The sequence below is a fragment of the Pseudoliparis swirei genome, chromosome 20 (assembly GCF_029220125.1).
Source record: "Pseudoliparis swirei isolate HS2019 ecotype Mariana Trench chromosome 20, NWPU_hadal_v1, whole genome shotgun sequence".
NCBI classification, from domain to species: Eukaryota; Metazoa; Chordata; class Actinopteri; order Perciformes; family Liparidae; genus Pseudoliparis; species Pseudoliparis swirei.
The window spans coordinates 25,226,807-25,244,362 of NC_079407.1; the positions used below are offsets into that span (position 1 = coordinate 25,226,807).

At 43.1% G+C, this 17,556-nt stretch overlaps 1 protein-coding gene across 1 annotated transcript in view; it reads left to right on the plus strand.

Annotated features, from left to right (window-relative positions):
* The window catches only part of LOC130211330 (glutamate receptor ionotropic, kainate 4-like), a 90,082-nt gene that overhangs the window by 69,193 nt on the left and 3,333 nt on the right, over positions 1 to 17,556 (plus strand). Inside the window, exon 7 of the mRNA XM_056442069.1 lies at positions 9,229 to 9,390. Within this exon, the coding sequence (XP_056298044.1) occupies positions 9,229 to 9,390 (162 nt within the window). The remainder of the gene's footprint in view (positions 1 to 9,228; positions 9,391 to 17,556) is intronic.

Genomic DNA, 17,556 nt, shown 5'->3' on the forward strand with positions numbered 1-17,556 from the left:
TTCAAGACTCAAAGTGACATCACGAAGGGAAAGGCGCCGCCGGGCCCGATGTCGCGCTGACCTGACCTTCAAACGACATCCAGTCAAACGCACGACGAGTCGCCCGCCGAGCCCACGTGATTTATGCAACCGAGTGGCTCGGATCGCCGGATTCAAATCACTTAGACGGAGGAAGCCATAGTGCAGAGCTAACGTGGCTGCCCGCGCGTGCGTGTGTGTGTGTCTGTGCGCGTGTGTGTGTGTGTGTGTGTGTGTGTGTGTGTGTGTGTGTGGACGAAGCCGTCAGACGATTACGTGCGGCTCTTTTGTGAGTGTAACATTAAGTTTTCGGAGCTGGCGGGTTTCCGTGCTCTTGTTTTCCTTAATCTCTCTGTTCTGACCCCGAAGGCCACGGTACATCAATTAGATCGAGCAATTAAAAAGCCGGGATATTAACGTCACGGTACTAAGTGGATTTAATTTAAGGTAGAGAGGAAAGATAAGCTTTTATCACACGGAATAAAAAAAGAACACAACGTTTGATAGGATCTGAGCGATGCCTGTGTTCTCCTCCTCCTCCTCCTCCTCCTCCTCCTCCCCCGATCAGCATCTAAAGGGATCCCTCGTTTTTTTTCTAGCATGACATCACCGCCGCCCGGCCGATCATTAGCTCTAATGAGGGCCAATTGATCTTCTCCATGGAGACCATGGTGATACATGGACTATTGGCATGTATTAGTTAACGCAAACAAACACAGCGTCACCTTCCTAAGATAACGGCATCCGTCATTTTTACAGGTTTCTTCAGAAAACACAAAAAACTTGACCACATGTCTATATTTTTCACTTTTACTTTTTACATTCTTTTAGATATAATAACTTTAAACAAATACAAAAATGTCAGATGTAATTATCTAAAAAAATCCAATAAAACAGGGCGAAGTTATATATGTATATATGTATATATATATAGATGTATATATATATATGTACATATGTATATAGATATATGTATATAGATATATGTATATATATATATATGTATAAATATATATATATACATAACATTTATTTATTTATGTTTTGGTCTTTGGATGTATATGTATGTATGTAGGTATATATATATATATATTTATATATATATATTTCCATAGATACATACACAAATAAACATCCAAAGACAAACATTTAAAATGTTTTACAGTTTCTTCAGAAAACACAAACATATTTATTAAATTTTTGTATGTGTTTCGATATCTTAACATATATATATATATACAAACATATATATATATACATATATATACCTACATACATACACACATATAGATCCAAAGACAAAAATAAATAAAATAAAATGTGTTATATATATATATATATATATATATATACAAATATTGATCATATGATATTTTGATATATTATACTACAGGGGTCAAATTTACCAGTGGTGGCCAGTATCATGAGGAGAGGATTTAGGAAGAGAAAAAAAATAATGTTGTCAAAAAATGACTTTTATGTTAGGTAGGTGACGACGGGCAACATGTGTACAGGGAAGGGAAGATGAAAGAGAAGGATGCAACATGAGACCGTAAATCACGACATCGAGATGCAGTAATGCCGCTCGTCACGGGAGGACACCGACTCCTCCTCGCCTGTGTTCTCCACTCCAGATTTATAGTATCAACATATGACGGAAGAGACAAACGGAAGCCTGAAAAGCTGTCAAATTCATAAGCGGGTATGACAACAACAACAAAAACGAAGACGGGGGGGTAAAGCTGCGTGATGATGCTGATGAGAGGCTTGAGACGATTCGGGGGAATGGGATCAGGCAGCGGAGCGTTGTGGCACCTCGTTAGTCAAGGACGTCAGGACCAGAGATAAATGATGTGTCAGCAGAAAAGAGGAGCGGGTGGAGAAGGTAGTGGGGGAGGGGAGGAAGAGGAAAAAGTTGAGGGAGAGAGAGAGGATGGAATATATGAGGGAAAATGTAAAGTTCATAAGTCGTTAAAAGCTTTACTTCTATTGTGGAATTGCGAACTCGTAAAATCGCGATGGAATCGTACGACGTCGGCTTGGTTTTGTATTTCAATAAGTGATTCACGAGTATGGCATAATAAATCGTACGTAACCTTCTGAATACTGAATACAAATTATGCCCGTGAGTTATGCCCAGCTTCACGTCTCTGTTCGGTCTCATTTGACATTATTCTGAGTCGACGCCCTCATTGACGGCAGTTCACCAAACTTCATTAACTTTAATGCCGCTGCAAAAAAGTTCTTCAGTCACAAAGTCGTTGAAACACTGAGTATTACATATTCACAGTAAAACTAAAAATAATGGGCCGTACTATAAAACTGCATTGTCATTCATGTTTTTTGAGGAAAGTCCATTTTTCTCCTTTTTTGTGTGTTTGACCTTTTCACAAATATTTGTCAGAATAAAACTCAGCGGAGGCCCAAGTGAGGAGACGGGTGAGGTCGATGGAGGTGTCACAAATACACAGACGACGGCTCCAAGAGTCGTTTATATTTCAACAGAACGATAAACATTTAAAGTCACGTCGGTTTAAAACTGCAAACCACAATTTATAAACATTAATAGTGCATTTTAGTCGTATGGGAACGTCATTTTGAGGAGACAGGGATGCCTTTTGGACAAGTAAATATATATTTCTACTTCCATGCGCACAAAAAAGAAGCATCCATACAATGTCAACATATCAACAGTGGTTGTATTTATGAATATAGATGGTTAGCTAACGGGAGATACCAGTTGTGACCTGCGGGGGAGCCGGTGGACACAACAACTCAAACAGTAACGGATCCCCGTGTATGAATTGGCGTGAAACGTCCTGCTGGTGAAACTTCTTTATTTTCTTTCTTTCGCTGAATAAACATGAACCCAAACTCTTAAATAATCACCGCCTTGTCACCACCGTAAGAGCGTTAGCCTCACACGGGTCCATTAAAACTATTAAACATTAAATAAGATGCGCATCCGTCCGTAACATCTGTAGCCGTAACGTCAAGTTTGTATTTTAAGATTTTTTAAAAGTGTGCTTCCTTTTAACATTTCAAAACAAAAGTCCCATGGAACTCGAAAAGTAGATTAAAACATCTCTAAAATTATTCAAACAACCCAATATGAAAGGCACAAAACAATGAACATTTTATGGGGTTATTTACACAGAGGAAGAGCATTTCCTCTTTTCTCCACTATATTTGTACAAAGCGAATAGACATTTTATGTTATAATAATGCTCTAAATGTCGTATATATTACTTCTTTAAGCCGTTAGCAACAACCTCTCAGAAACTTAGTTACTTATCGTAAGAAACCGCACATAAAATACAGGGATTCTCCTGATTGGTCAATCAAGGTATTCTGATTGAGACATTATGGGGTAGAAATACATGTTTACCTTCGCATTGAAAATGCGGAAGGTTATGTTTTGATCGCCGTGTATTTATTTATTTATTTGTATGTGTGTTCCTCGCATAACTCAAAAAGTATTAAACCGAATCGCATGAAATTTGGTGGGATGATTGGTTATTATCCGGGGACCATTTGATTAGATTTTGGGATCGATCGGGTCAAAGGTCAAGGTCATGGAAAGGTCAAAATCTTCTTTTTACCATAGCACGGTCAATTTCTATCCAATTGGCATGCAACTAATGCCAAAATGTTCATAATTCAATGCCCAATCTTGTAATATGCGAAGGTATGCGCTCTACCGAGTGCCCATTCTAGTTTAAATCTGTATTTATTCAACTAGACAGCCGAGGAACGAGCGGCGTGTCACATGAAGACATTCGGTGTTTCTTGTTCGTTCGGTCCGGCGGGGCGAGTCCATCTTTCTCCCATTTGCCTGACGATAAATCCTTAATATCGAGCCCCGGAGAGTCTCGGCTATCGGCGGAGCGTCTCTGGTTGAGACGTCGCCGGTGTGACAGGAGGTTGCAGAACGTGGTGAATTAGATAAATCCCTCTAATCTCGGCATCTCTATCATATTCAGGGGGACGATGAGGTCAATGCAGAGAGAGAAGGGCGGGTTCATTTCTGGATATTTTAGGATGGTGGATTCTTATAGAGGCTGACACTGGACGAGCTTAATGTGTGTGAGTATGATGTGATGATGGGGTACAAGGTTCATGACTATCGTGAACCAGCGTCACCCCCATCCTCCTCCCGGCACCTCATGACTCACTCCTGGAGCTCCATAACACACCAAGCGGTCACACGTCGGGGCGGTGCTGTCCGTGTGAGTGAGTGAGTGAGTGAGTGAGTGTGTGTGTGTGTGTGTGTGTGTGTGTGTGTGTGTGTGTGTGTGTGTGTGTGTGTGTGTGTGTGTGTGTGTGTGTGTGTGTGTGTGTGTGTGTGTGTGTGTGTGTGTGTGTGTGTGTGTGTGTGTGTGAGTGAGTGGTCCGTGTTTAGTAAACTGGACGGATCTAAAGAGACGTTGAGGGAATAGAAAAGGAGACGATGGAATAAAGAGAGAGAAGTGACGGGGGACTCCAGATCGTGAGGCTGTTACAAAGAGTGAGAGAAGAAGAGAGGAGAAGAAACAACAGTTTTTTGGGTCGCTTGTGTTTTTGGCTCCTGATGCCGACGACCTCCACCTGAACAGCAGATGACTGGCACTCCCTCTCCTCTTTGTTCTCTCTCTCTCCCTCTCTGTCCCTCTCTCTCTCTTTCTCCCCCTCTCTCTCTCCCCTTCTTTCTCCCCCTCCCTCTCTCTCTCCCCCCTCTCTCTTTTCCTCCCCTCTCTTTCTCCCCTCTCTCTCTCCCCCTCTCTCTTTCTCCCCCTCTCTCCCCCCTTATTTCACGCCCTCTCTCTCTTTCCCCCCCATCTCTACATATCTCTCTCTTTATTTCTCTCTCTCTCTCTTTCACCCCATCTATCTCTTTCTCTTTCACCTCCGCAGCTTTTAAGGTCTGTTTTAATCTCTCACCCTTTTCTCTCCATTTATTCAACTCTCTCTCTCTCTCTCTCTCTCTCACACACACACTTTCTGCCAATCTCGCCATTCTCCTCCTCTTCCATCATTCCTTTCCTTCACCCTGTCTACCCCAGTAGGTTTGACAGTTGGTTTCTCCCATGCTCTTTTCTACCCTTCAACTTTACCTTTTTTTCATCCTCTCTCCCCCCTCCCCCCTCCACACACACACACACACACAAACCCACACACACACACACCGCTGAGGAAGCAACTCACCTCCGCTCATACTAACTATTTAGTATGCAAGAGAGCATATTTCTCACATGTCTCTGTTTGAGTCTGACCGTGTGTGTGTATTTAAAATGTGTGTGTTTTAAGTGTGTGTGTGTGTTTTAAATGTGTGTGTGTCGCTGTGCAAAGCCGAGGAATCGAAAGCCGAGGAATTCAGCATACATTACAGTAGTTTACTTTAGAGAGAGCCTCAGGATACTTGGGTGACCTTAGTCTTTAGTGTATGTATGTGTGCGTGTGCATGTGTGAGTGTGTGTGTGTACACTGAATTATAAGGATTACATTTTCACATGCACTCTGCAGTGCTTGTGTGTGTGTGTGCACATGCATACGTACGGGCACCCTTGAGGGACACACTTAATGAGAAGCTCATTTGCTCTGCCTCTAATGATCTATGAAAGGACACTTAGCCAGTAATTATATGGCCGAGTCCCAAAAGGCTTACGGGCCCACAAGGAAAAGCCAAAGACACAAAAAGGACACGACAAAAAACGTGTTTCATTTGATCCACGGTGTTGAGTAATATTACGTTCTTATCCTTTGAGCTTATGAACAAAGAAGTAGAATTAAAGGATATTTTATCAAATGATAATTGCAGACTGTTCACTCTGAAGTAAACTCAAATAATTTGTCTTTTATGCGTCACATGATCACGCACACATCACCGTCTGCCTGTGTGTGTTTACTGCTACTACTACTACTACTACTACTATGACTACTATTACTACTGTTACTACTACTACTACTACTGCTACTGATCACTACCACTACTACTGCTACTACTACTACTACTACTACTATGACTACTATTACTACTGTTACTACTACTACTACTACTGCTACTACTATGACTACTACTACTACTATGACTACTACTACTGCTACTACTACTACTGCTACTACCATGCTACCACTGCTGCTACCACCACCACCACTACCATGCCACTACTACCACCACCACTGCTACCACCTGCTACTGCCACCACCACTGCTGCCACCACTGCTACCACTGACCACCACTACTACCACCACCACCATCACTCACCACTACCACTACCACTATGACCACACTACTACCACTACCACCACTACCACTACCACTGCTACCACTACCACCACTCACCACTACCACTGCCACCATCACCACTGCTAACTACCACCACTACCACTACCACTACTCACCACTACCACACTGCCACCATACCACCACCACCACTGCTACTACTACTACCACCACTCACTGCTACCATACCACTGCTACCACTACCACTACCATGATGCTCACCACTGCTACCACTGACCACTACTACTACCACTCACCACTACTACCATGACTACTACTACCATGACTACTACTACCATGACTACTACTACCATTACTACTAACTGCTACCATGACTACTACTACCATGACTACTACTACTACTATGACTACTACTACTGCTACTATGACTACTACTTCTACTATTACTACTTCTACTACTACTCCTACTACTACTACTGCTACTACTGCTACTACTACTCCTACTACTACTACCGCTACGACTACAACTACCGCTACGACTACAACTACTGCAAGCTCGCAAATATATATAGATATATATATAGATATATTTCCAGTTGCTTTCCTCTCTCCTCTCTCGTGATGTCCTTGCAGCTCCTCTCGTCCATCTCCACACTCGCCCGGAACACATTTGTTCCCAGAGTTTATCTTCTTTTCTTCTTTTCTTCTTTCTTTTGCGCGAGCATCGCGGAGCATTTGGGATTTCCAGGTTTTTCTTCTGCGAGGTCGGCACAGACCTCCCACTCAGAGTCCGGCCCCCGCTGCTTCCTCCTGCTCCTGAGTTTCCGTCGGTGCAGTCACCCGCGGGTGTCTCCACAGTCGAGTGACCCCTGCTCCTCTTGGTCTGAGAGCCTTTTCCCCCCTAAACCTGCTCATCAGTGGTTTGATTCACTGAGCTACTCATGTAGTTTGAATGTCCATTATCTGACCACAATCTCCTCTCTCACAAATGAAAAGACATGTTTCTCTCTTTTTCATCTCATTTGCAGCGCGCCTTAGATGTTGTAAGCTAGGAGACGGTCGACACGTTCCTCGAGCTAACTGTAGCATGTGTAACGGATCCCCGTATATGAATTTTACTGCTGGTAAAACTTCTTTATTTTCTCTCTTTAGGTGAATAAACCTCGTACGGGTCCATTAAAACTATTAAACTTTAAATAAAATGCGTAGCCATACCGTCAAGTTTGCATTTTAACATAAAAGAAAAGTGCGCTTCCTTTTAACCTATCAAAATAAAAGTCTGAATTAATTTTAAAGAGGAAGTAGATCAAAACGTCTATAAATTATATAAATAAAGTTTTTATTTCATTTAACTTTAAATAAAATGCGTAGCCATACCGCCAAGTTTGCATTTTAACTTAAAATAAAAGTGTGCTTCCTTTTAACCTATCAAAATAAAAGTCTGATTTAAATATAAAGAGGAAGTAGATCAAAACGTCTATAAATTATTCAAACGATACAATATAAAAGGCATACATCAAAACTAATAAGGGAGATACAAAAACAGGCAATCAACACAAAACAATAAACCTCTCATGGGGTTATTTACAACATGTGTTTTGGGTTTCTACCTGGCGGAGGGAAGGAGTTAACAGCTTTGATTATTCTTTTCATTTGAAAGAGAAAACTATATTTTACCACAGATGTGTATAAACACCTCTAACTTCTTCTACTTGTTCGTCCAGCCTGTTGACCATGAGTCCCGATAGTCACAAAACCAACATAAAAAGAGGGAAAATATTACACATATACGAGGTTTATATCCAATATTGACGCTTTTCAATGGGTACACAAACAATGACCAGTGAGAATAGTGAGTCTCCTCATTCAGGAGACTCTTAAGACATCGTCAAGTACTAACACGACTATTCTATTCACTTTATTTTGTATAGCCCAATATCACAATTTATGAATATGCCTCAGAGGGCTTTACAATCTGTACACATACGACATCCCTGACCTTTGACCTCACATCGGATCAGGAAAAACTCCTGAGAAAATTAGTAAATAGACCTTTCACGGGTGAAGAACCCTTCAGGAGAGCAACAGAGGAGGATCCCTCTGCAGGATGGACAGAACAATAGATGTCATGTGACCAGAATGAACAGCATTCAATGAGTATGACAGAGTGTGTGAATAATTCGTAGTAGCCGTGGACGACCACGATCCAGACCTACAAAATCCATGCGACTCGTCTTACAGCTCCCCCGGTGTCACCTGTCGCCTCTTAACTCACTCCGTTTTTTATTTTCTACCGCTCCGTCCCCTCTTATCAGTCCCTCAGCCTCGGCGACAGACGGGTAGACTGGGCTCGGTCTGGTTGTCATAAGCCGGCCCACTGAGGGAGTACCACTTTCTGACACCTCTATTAACCTTCAAAGGAAAAACCTTCATCCCCCCCTCCGTCTATACTGTTCTCCAGGCAGTAACACATCATTGTTCCCTGGAGCCAAAAAGCAAAAATAACCAAGTATACTTTTCTCTCCTCCTAAACTTGGAGCATTCCAACGTGCCATGTATTTTATATCTCACTTTCTCAATTATCTATCGGCCTGTTTGTTTTTTTACCCTCCTTCCTGTCTCAGTATCTCTCTCTCTCTCTAATAATATCCCTTTAGCACTGCCATCTAATATTCACAGAATTAGGACATGCATGTCAGGAATATCATATGGTTTTGTGCAGTGATGCGTCGCTAAATGGTGTGAATGAACAAATGGAGACGGCTTTCTCACGGCAATCAGCCGGAATAATGGGAGTTGATGAAAGCCGAGCGAGGCGGATTAAATCGGATGTAAACACATTTGACACGTGCCCTTTTTTTCTTTCTTTTTTATACCTTTGACATCGATTCGATGAACCGATCGGTGTCATTCAAAGTGAATTATGACAGCTCCGATGTCTCTCTCTCTCTCTCTCTCTTTCTCTCTCCCCTCGTTGGGCCCTGCAGGAATTCTCTCTACTCCGATTGGACGACGTGGCGGACCAACGGGTCAACATCATCGGTTTCTCCGTCTTCAACAAGACTCATCCCTTCTTCCAGGATTTTGTGTTGAGCCTCAACCGCTCCTGGCAAGAGAACTGCGACCACATACCCTTCGCCGGCACCCCGGTGAGTACACACACACACACACACACACACACACACACACACACACACACACACACACACAGAGACACACACAGAAAAGACCAATGTAAATGCAAATAATGGACGATGAACCCCTTTAAAAATATTTTTTTTTCTAAAGTAATATTCTTCCAGATACACACAGTGGGTACGGAAAATATTCAGACCCCTTTTAAATGTTTCACTCTTTGTTTCATTGCAGCCGTTTGCTAAAATCAAAAAATGTCATTTAATTTCTCATTAATGTTCACTCAGCGCCCCATCTTGACAGAAACAAACAGAAATGTAGAAATTTGTGCAAAATTGTTAAAAAATAAAAACTGATATTTATGTGATATTTCAGTTTTTCTTTTTTAATAAATTTGCAAAAATTTCTACATTTCTGTTTTTTTCTGTCCATATGGGGCACTGAGTGAACATTAAGGAGAAATAAAATGAACTTTTTTTGATTTTAGCAAATGGCTGCAACGAAACAAAGAGTGGACATTTTAAAGGGGTCTGAATACTTCATGTATCTCAACGTCCCTTAGAAACAACAGTTGCTTCTGGACTATACAGGGACGACATTTATTCAGTTAACGCTTGTAATTTGCAGGTATTGCTGTTTTCCCAGATAACTCATAAGCAGCGTTTTGCCCACCGTGCTTATTGCATTCATAATGCCATCCTGCTCGTTAAGTGCGGTTCAGAGGAAGTGGCGGCTTCCCCTCGGGGAGGAAGTGTTCCTCGTGCTGCTGCTCATATCCTCTCAGCGTAACTCTGGTTTTATGAGAGAGGCTTATCGAGAGTTTTCTAGGACCGGTTCAGACTAATAAATGTCGTGAATGAGCTGCGTGAAGACGATGAGAGCCGCCTGTTCGTAAATGAGCTCTTTATTATCTCGCCTCCTTTCAAAAGCTGAACTCTCTCTCTCACATTTGTCCAGAAGTGTCACTTATAAAAATCTCATCTGAGAATATTAAGAATAACTTTACCATTTATTCAGATGTAATACTTACTTTGCTTTACTCATTATATATGAATCAGTATTTAACCAGAAAAACAACAATATTTAAGTGTTGTTTTCATGTTTTAGTGTTGCAACTAACCAGGAGAACAGTATAAATGTGTATACAGGACTGTCTCAGAAAATTAGAATATTGTGATAAAGTTCTTTATTTTCTGTAATGCAATTAAAAAAACAAAAATGTCATGCATTCTGGATTCATTACAAATCAACTGAAATATTGCGTTTTTATTCTTTTAATATTGCTTACAGCTTAAGAACACTCTAAAACCCTATCTCAGAGAATTTTAATATTTCCTCAGACCAAGTAAAAAAAATATAACAGCTGAGTGTTTGTCAAGGCTCAGGAAACCCTTGCAGGTGTTTCGAGTTAATTAGACAATTTGTTTAATATAGTATACTATTTAGAGATAGGATATTTGAGTTTTCTTTAAGTCATAATCAGCAATATTAAAAGAATAAAAGGCTTGCAATATTTCAGTTGATTTGTAATTTTTTGTTTATTTAATTGCATTACAGAAAATAAAGAACTTCATCACAATATTCTAATTTTCTGAGACAGTCCTGTATTGTTTGTCTTATAATAAATAAACAATATATATTATGACAATAGGAATATAAACGTCTTCAAAGTGATTACATTTTAAATTCTACTGTCTCTTTTTCATTTTCAAAACATGTTGTAAATACATTAGATTTATAAAAATTTATTATATCTTGTTTTAAATGAGAATGTCCTGTCTTAATGTTTTTATTCATGTTTTTACTGCTGCGCTGACTTGACGAGTCGCCAACTTAATTGTGTTACATCGACGACAAACGTCCTTAACTTAAATAGAAAAGACAACAAACACAACAATAACCAATTAAAAAATGAATATTTAGGTGCAAGTGTTTCACTATAAATTAATAAAAGGGGATTATTGAATGAATTCCTCGAGGAACCAAATATGGTAACTTAACTTCGTTACCTAAAAACTATTTTTTTTAATGTCACAACAGTAAAACATTATTATTATGTCCTCAAATAGCACTGTAGTGTTGACATTGTTAATTTCAAAGTATAAAGGGTTTAAAGAAAAGGACAAGCACCCCCCCCCCCCCCCCCTACACACACACACCACCGGTTCAGAGTATTTTTTAACACAGCATGACATGTGTGTGTGTGTGTGTGTGTGTGTGTGTGTGTGTTCTGCACACAGCTGGCTGCCCCGACACTTCTGAGCCTTAATTATGACTTTTTGAATAATGAGCTAATAGCTAGAGAGAATAAAGGCCGATGGAGGCAGCGCCGGAAAGCGATTAACTCATTTCCACGCGCATATAGATAATACGCTGCCATTTCTTCTCTCTCCATAAACAGTAATTAAGTCTGGAGGGAAATGTAACACGTGACCTCTTTATGTCGAGATGAGACGTTTACTGCTGGAATAGAGATTAAAGATGTGCGGCGTGCCAACAGGTCATCGGAGGAGAGGCGACCAGGCGGCGTTTAATTAGCTGGCTGCAGGTTCACGAGGGAGAAGACGTGTGGGACGAACTCCGCTGATATGAGCAGTGGTGTGAAGATATTTATTTGTTCTCGAATCGGCGTCACGGAAAACCTGGAAAAGTCGTGGAATTTTTAAATGTTTATTTCCAGGCCTGGAAAAGTCCTTGAGAAAAATGAAATCACAAAAGTTTTGGAAAAGTCATGAAAATGTTGTTATATTCACATGTTCATTTACGCTGAGTTAAAAAAAGAAAGAAAAGAAGCTTAAATTATAAGCAGGCAATTTCCGTTGGCCATGGCAACAGCAGTTGAGGGATAATCCACGATCGCGTATACAACTGAGATTTCACAAAATGTTTGGTCGTGGACATTTTTACTGCTGCGCTGACTTGACGAGTCGCCAACTTAATTTTGTTGAATGTTTTTACATCGACGACAAACGTCCTTAACTTAAATAGAAATGACAACAAACACAACAAGAATCAACACAAAAAAAATATTTCCACTACCGTTCAAAAGTTTAGGATCACTTAGAAATGTCTTTATTTTTCAAAGAAAAGCACTGTTTTTTCAATAAAGATAACATTAATCAAAAATACACACTATACATTGTTAATGTGGTAAATGACTATTCAAGGTGGAAACGTCTGGTTTCTAATGAAATATCTCCATAGGTGTATAGAGGCCCATTTCCATCAACTATCACTCCAGTGTTCTAATGGTACATTGTGTTTGCTAATCGCCTTAGAAGACTAATGTCTGATTAGAAAACCCTTGTGCAATTATGTTAGCACAGCTGAAAACAGTTATGCTGGTGATATAAGCTATACAACTGGCCTTCCTTTGAGCTTGAAGTTTGAAGAACAAAATTAATACTTCAAATATTCATCATTATTTCTAACCTTGTCAATGTCTTGACTATATTTTATATTCATTTGATGAATAAAAGTGTGATTTTTCATGGAAGACACGAAATTGTCTGGGTGACCCCAAACTTTTGAACGGTAGTGTAGGTGCAAGTGTTTCAGTATAAATTCATAAAAGGGGATTATTGAATGAATTCCTCGAGGAACCAAATATGGTAACTTAACTTCGTTACCTAAAAACTAACAGTAAAACATTATTATGATGTCCTCAAATAGCACTGTAGTGTTGACATTTTTTATTTCAAATTATAAAGGGTTCAAAGCAAGCCCCCCCCCCATGTGACTTGACGTCTGTGATCCAGAAGGACGACAGACGCGCTTCCCGGCGTTGTTTGTCGTTCCCGTTGTTAATGCCGATTTAACGACCTCCCTCCACATTTATTCCCACTTGTCAAAAACACCCGAGCTCGTCGCCTGCTGGTTGTCATGACGCCGCGGGCTGTCGGTGCGCACGCCGTATTGCTCTTAATGTGCAACCCGCCAACTGGAGGTTGTGATGCGTCACATCGCAGGTTGTCAGGGTAACGAGCGATTGTCGCGTGCATCGCAATCGCTCCTCTTCTCTGCGTTGGGATCCACCAACGCCGGGAGGATGAACGCCTCCTCCGTCACACCGGGGTCTCCACGGCGACTCTCACTCGGCCCTGTAGCTTCTGTGTAACGCACGGCGAGTCGAGAGGAAGAGAGGAAGAGAGAGGAAGAGAGGAAGAGCTGCCTCCCCCGGTGTGCCCCCGCTGAGAGAGAGAGGCGGGCGGTAATTGTCATGGCCAGGGTGTGCCAGCTTCATGGGGGAAGAGAGCGGGAAGGACGGAGAGAGAGAGAGAGGAGGGGAAGAAAGAGAGAGAGGTGGGGAGAAAGAGAGAGAGGTGGGGAGAAAGAGGGGGGGGGAGAGACGGAGAATGAGAGAGGGAGAAAGAAAGAGAGGGGGAGAAAGAAAGAGAGAGAAAGGGGGAGACAAAGAAAGAGCGGGGGAGAAGAGAGGGAGAGGTAGAGAGAGAAGGGGGGAAGAAAGAGAGAGAGTATCTGCGAGGGGGAGAAAGAGAGAGGGAGAAAGAGAGGGAGGGAGAGAGAGACAGACAGAGAGAGGGGAAGAAAGAGAGAGAGGTGGGGAGAAAGAGGGGGGGAGAGAGACGGATAATGAGAGAGAGGGAGAAAGAAAGAGAGAGAGAGGGGGAGAAAGAAAGAGAGAGAGAGGGGGAGAAAGAAAGAGAGAGAAAGGGGGAGACGAAGAAAGAGAGCGGGGGAGAAGAGAGGGAGAGGTAGAGAGAGAAGGGAGAAAGAAAGAGAGAGAGAGAAAGAAAGAGAGAGGGGAGACGAAGAAAGAGAGGGGAGAAGAGAGGAGAGGTAGAGAGAAGGGGAAGAGAGAGAGGGAGAGAGAGAGAGAGAGAGAGAAAGAGAGAGAGAGGGAGAGAGAGAGAGAAAGAGAGAGAGAGAGAGAGAGACAGAGAGAAAGAGAGAGGGGGAGATTTTTGATTTTGAAAACACTTTATTTACATTTTTCCATTACACCATTCGTTTAAAAATGAAGTGTTTTAAAAAACCAAATTGACTAAAATACAAGCACACAAACAAAACAAACCAAAACATTAAAACAAAAAGAAAAAATGTTTTATCTAATAAAAGTGGCGCAACCCAGCTCCTCCTCTACCACAGAACAAACAATATCTTTAAAACACCAGCGTTGTTTAAAAGCATCCAGGTCTCCAATGTGTTTGTAAAACCTGAACTCCAGCCAGAGTCTGGCTCTGATGTTACAGAGCCACACTGCCTTGGCCTCCTGCCCCTCTCTGTTTTCCACCCGGGACTTCCTAGTTAAATAAATTGCCATTTTTGCTTCACCGGATAACAAATTTAGGAGCTGCCACTTTTCTTTTTCTGTTTTTGTAGGCAGCTCCATGATAAAACCTTCTGTAAAACCACATTAAAAAGACTAAAGACCACTGTTAAAAGAGCGAAGAAACTCAAAAGTCTCTTACACTCGTTAAAAACATGGTAAATAGTCTCCCGGAGGTCACAGAAGGGGCACTGGCTCAGGACAGCGGGATTGATTACCGAAATAAAAGCGTTGGACGCGACAGCACCGTGTAAAATCCGCCACTGGAGGTCAGCGGTCCTTTCTTTAGTGGAGGCTTGTATAGGACCCCCACTGCGGGCCAGGGCCTCCATGCCCAAGTCTCTCTGACCACACAGTGGGCGGTCTGTTGCACAGTCTGGACCTGTTGATGCTCTTCACGAGGTTAAAATACAAAGTCTTCTTGTCTGCTTTGTTCAGTGTGCAGTTTTCTGGGTGGCTCGTTCTTAGCAGGGGGCCGGTGAGTCCCCCTAGCCCCGGGCTGAGGGAGATGTTTGGGAAGGGGTCTGCAGGGTCCGGCTCTGCTCTCCGCTGGCTGTAGTCGTTGAGGAGGCTCCTCTCCAACCCGGTCAGCCTCTGCCTCCACAGCCCAGGAGCCTCCTCGCCACCCGGTCGGAATGCAGACCCAGCAGGGAGCCCAGGGCCGGGGGGTCGCTCAGCGTCGGCCCCACTGCATCCACCAACTGCTGCAGGGAAAGGGTCTTTGTTCGCAGCAGCCCGTTAGTCCAGGGTGACGCTGCTGCTAATGTCTAGTTTGCCCGTGAATTAATGGTTCTCTCAACAACCAGAACAGAGAGTCAGACTGTGGGCACCTTCGTGCTTAAAAGGGCCCACGACTTAAAAACACCCTGATAAAAAGGAGGCAGCCCACTTAGTTTTAAAAAGCTGGGGTCTATTAAAAACAGAGCAGTATCCAGCCCTAGGTTGTCAGCACGTCTGAGGATGCAGCTGGCCACGCTCGCCACACTAAAAACCCCGGACTCGTTAAAACTTGAACAAACTGTAATCTAAAAGTGGCCGTCCTGCTGGCCAGGTGGACAAGGCCCTGTCCCCTCCTCTCTGGCTAAAACAGCACCCCTGTGGCACCCAGTGTAGACCCTCCCAAAAGAAATCTACCATCTTCTTTTGTATGTTGGCTAAGAAGCCCGAGGGAGGGTCTAAAACTGTCAACCTGTGCCACAGTTGGGATGCAATAAGATTGTTTAAAACCAGGACTCTACCTGTAAAAGACATCTGGGGAGCAGCCACTTCCACTTGGAAAGTTTCCTCTATCTTCTCTGTGACGCCCTCCCAGTTCTTCTGGACCATGCTCGGTTTCCCCAGGTATATTCCTAAATATTTAAAACCGTCCGTCTTCCATATGAGTTTTTGTGGAAGAACCGGGAGGCCGCCACGCCACTCCCCCACAGCGAGGGCTTCGCTTTTCTTCCAGTTCACCCTCGCTGATGATGCCGTGCTAAAATCCTGTACTATTCGATTTAAAAGGTTTACATCATTTTGATTCTTGATAAAAACAACAACGTCGTCGGCATATGCCGATAAAATCATTCCTTTACTAAAACCAGGTAAAACCAAACCATGTAGGCTAGAGCGTATTTTAATGAGGACGGGCTCGAGGGAGAGTCGTAGAGCATCCCGGACAGAGCACAGCCCTGCCGGACCCCTCTACCCACTCTAAAAGGAGCACACAGCCTGCCGTTTATCTTCAGCACACTCTCAACATTACTGTACAACACCTTGATCTTAGCTATGAAACCAGCGCTGAACCCAAACTTCCCCAGAACTTTCCAGAGGAAGCCGTGTTCAACGCGGTCAAAAGCCTTTTCCTGATCTAGAGAAATCAGACCAGTATCCATACCCAACAAGCTGGAGACCTCCAAAACGTCCCGAATGAGGTGGACGTTGTCCACCATGGACCTGCCGGGCACACAGTAGGTCTGGTCCCGATGGAGGACCTGCCCATAGCTCCCCTCAGCCTGGAGGCCAGACCCTGGACAGAAGCTTGTAATCCACACACAGCAGAGACACAGGCGCCAGTTACCGATGTCCTGCGGGTTTCCTTTTTCGGCAGTAGGCCAGCACTGCCCTCCGCAGGACATCGGCATGGAACCAGAGGCCAGACTCTCATTGAAGACGTCTAGGATGTCCCTTCCGAGGACATCCCAGTATTTCTTGTAGAATTCAGCGGGGAGGCCGTCGATTCGGGCGCGCCTCCCTGCATTCCTGCAGGGCAGCTTTCAGCTCTTGGGGGTTATGGGTCTGTCGAGCTCTCATTAGTCTCCTCGAGACCTGAGGCAGCTCCCCACAGAGCCCCTCCGCCGACTCTCCCTCCTCCCTATACTCAGTGGCATAAAGGGAGGAGTAAAACCCCACCGCTCGCTTCGGATCTGGCTTGGCTCCACAACCGACTGCCCTGCGTCCGCCAGCAGTGAGTGGATCACTCGCCCTGCCCACCCTCTTCTCCAGGCCGAAGAAGAAGCTAGAGGAGTGTCCATCTCCGCGATGGTCTGGAATCGACCTGACCAGTGCGCCTTGCACTTTTACTTGAACAGGTCGCAGAGCCGCTTTTACTTTTGAGGACTTCAATATGTCCTCGATCTCCTGTGGACTCGCTTAAACTTTCTAGGTCCACTATCTCAGTCTCCAGGTCCTTCATAGATCTGGTGACGTCTCTAGTGACGCTGAAAGTGTGCTGCTGACAAAGGAGCTTAATTTCCACCTTACCACGGTCCCACCACTGCCTAAGATTATTAAAATCACTCTTCCTCAGCCTAAAATGCCCCAAAATAAAACAACACCTCTCTAAAATTCCTATCGAAAGTTAAAACTGTATTAAAATGCCAATATGCACCCTGGGTAAAAATTCCTAATA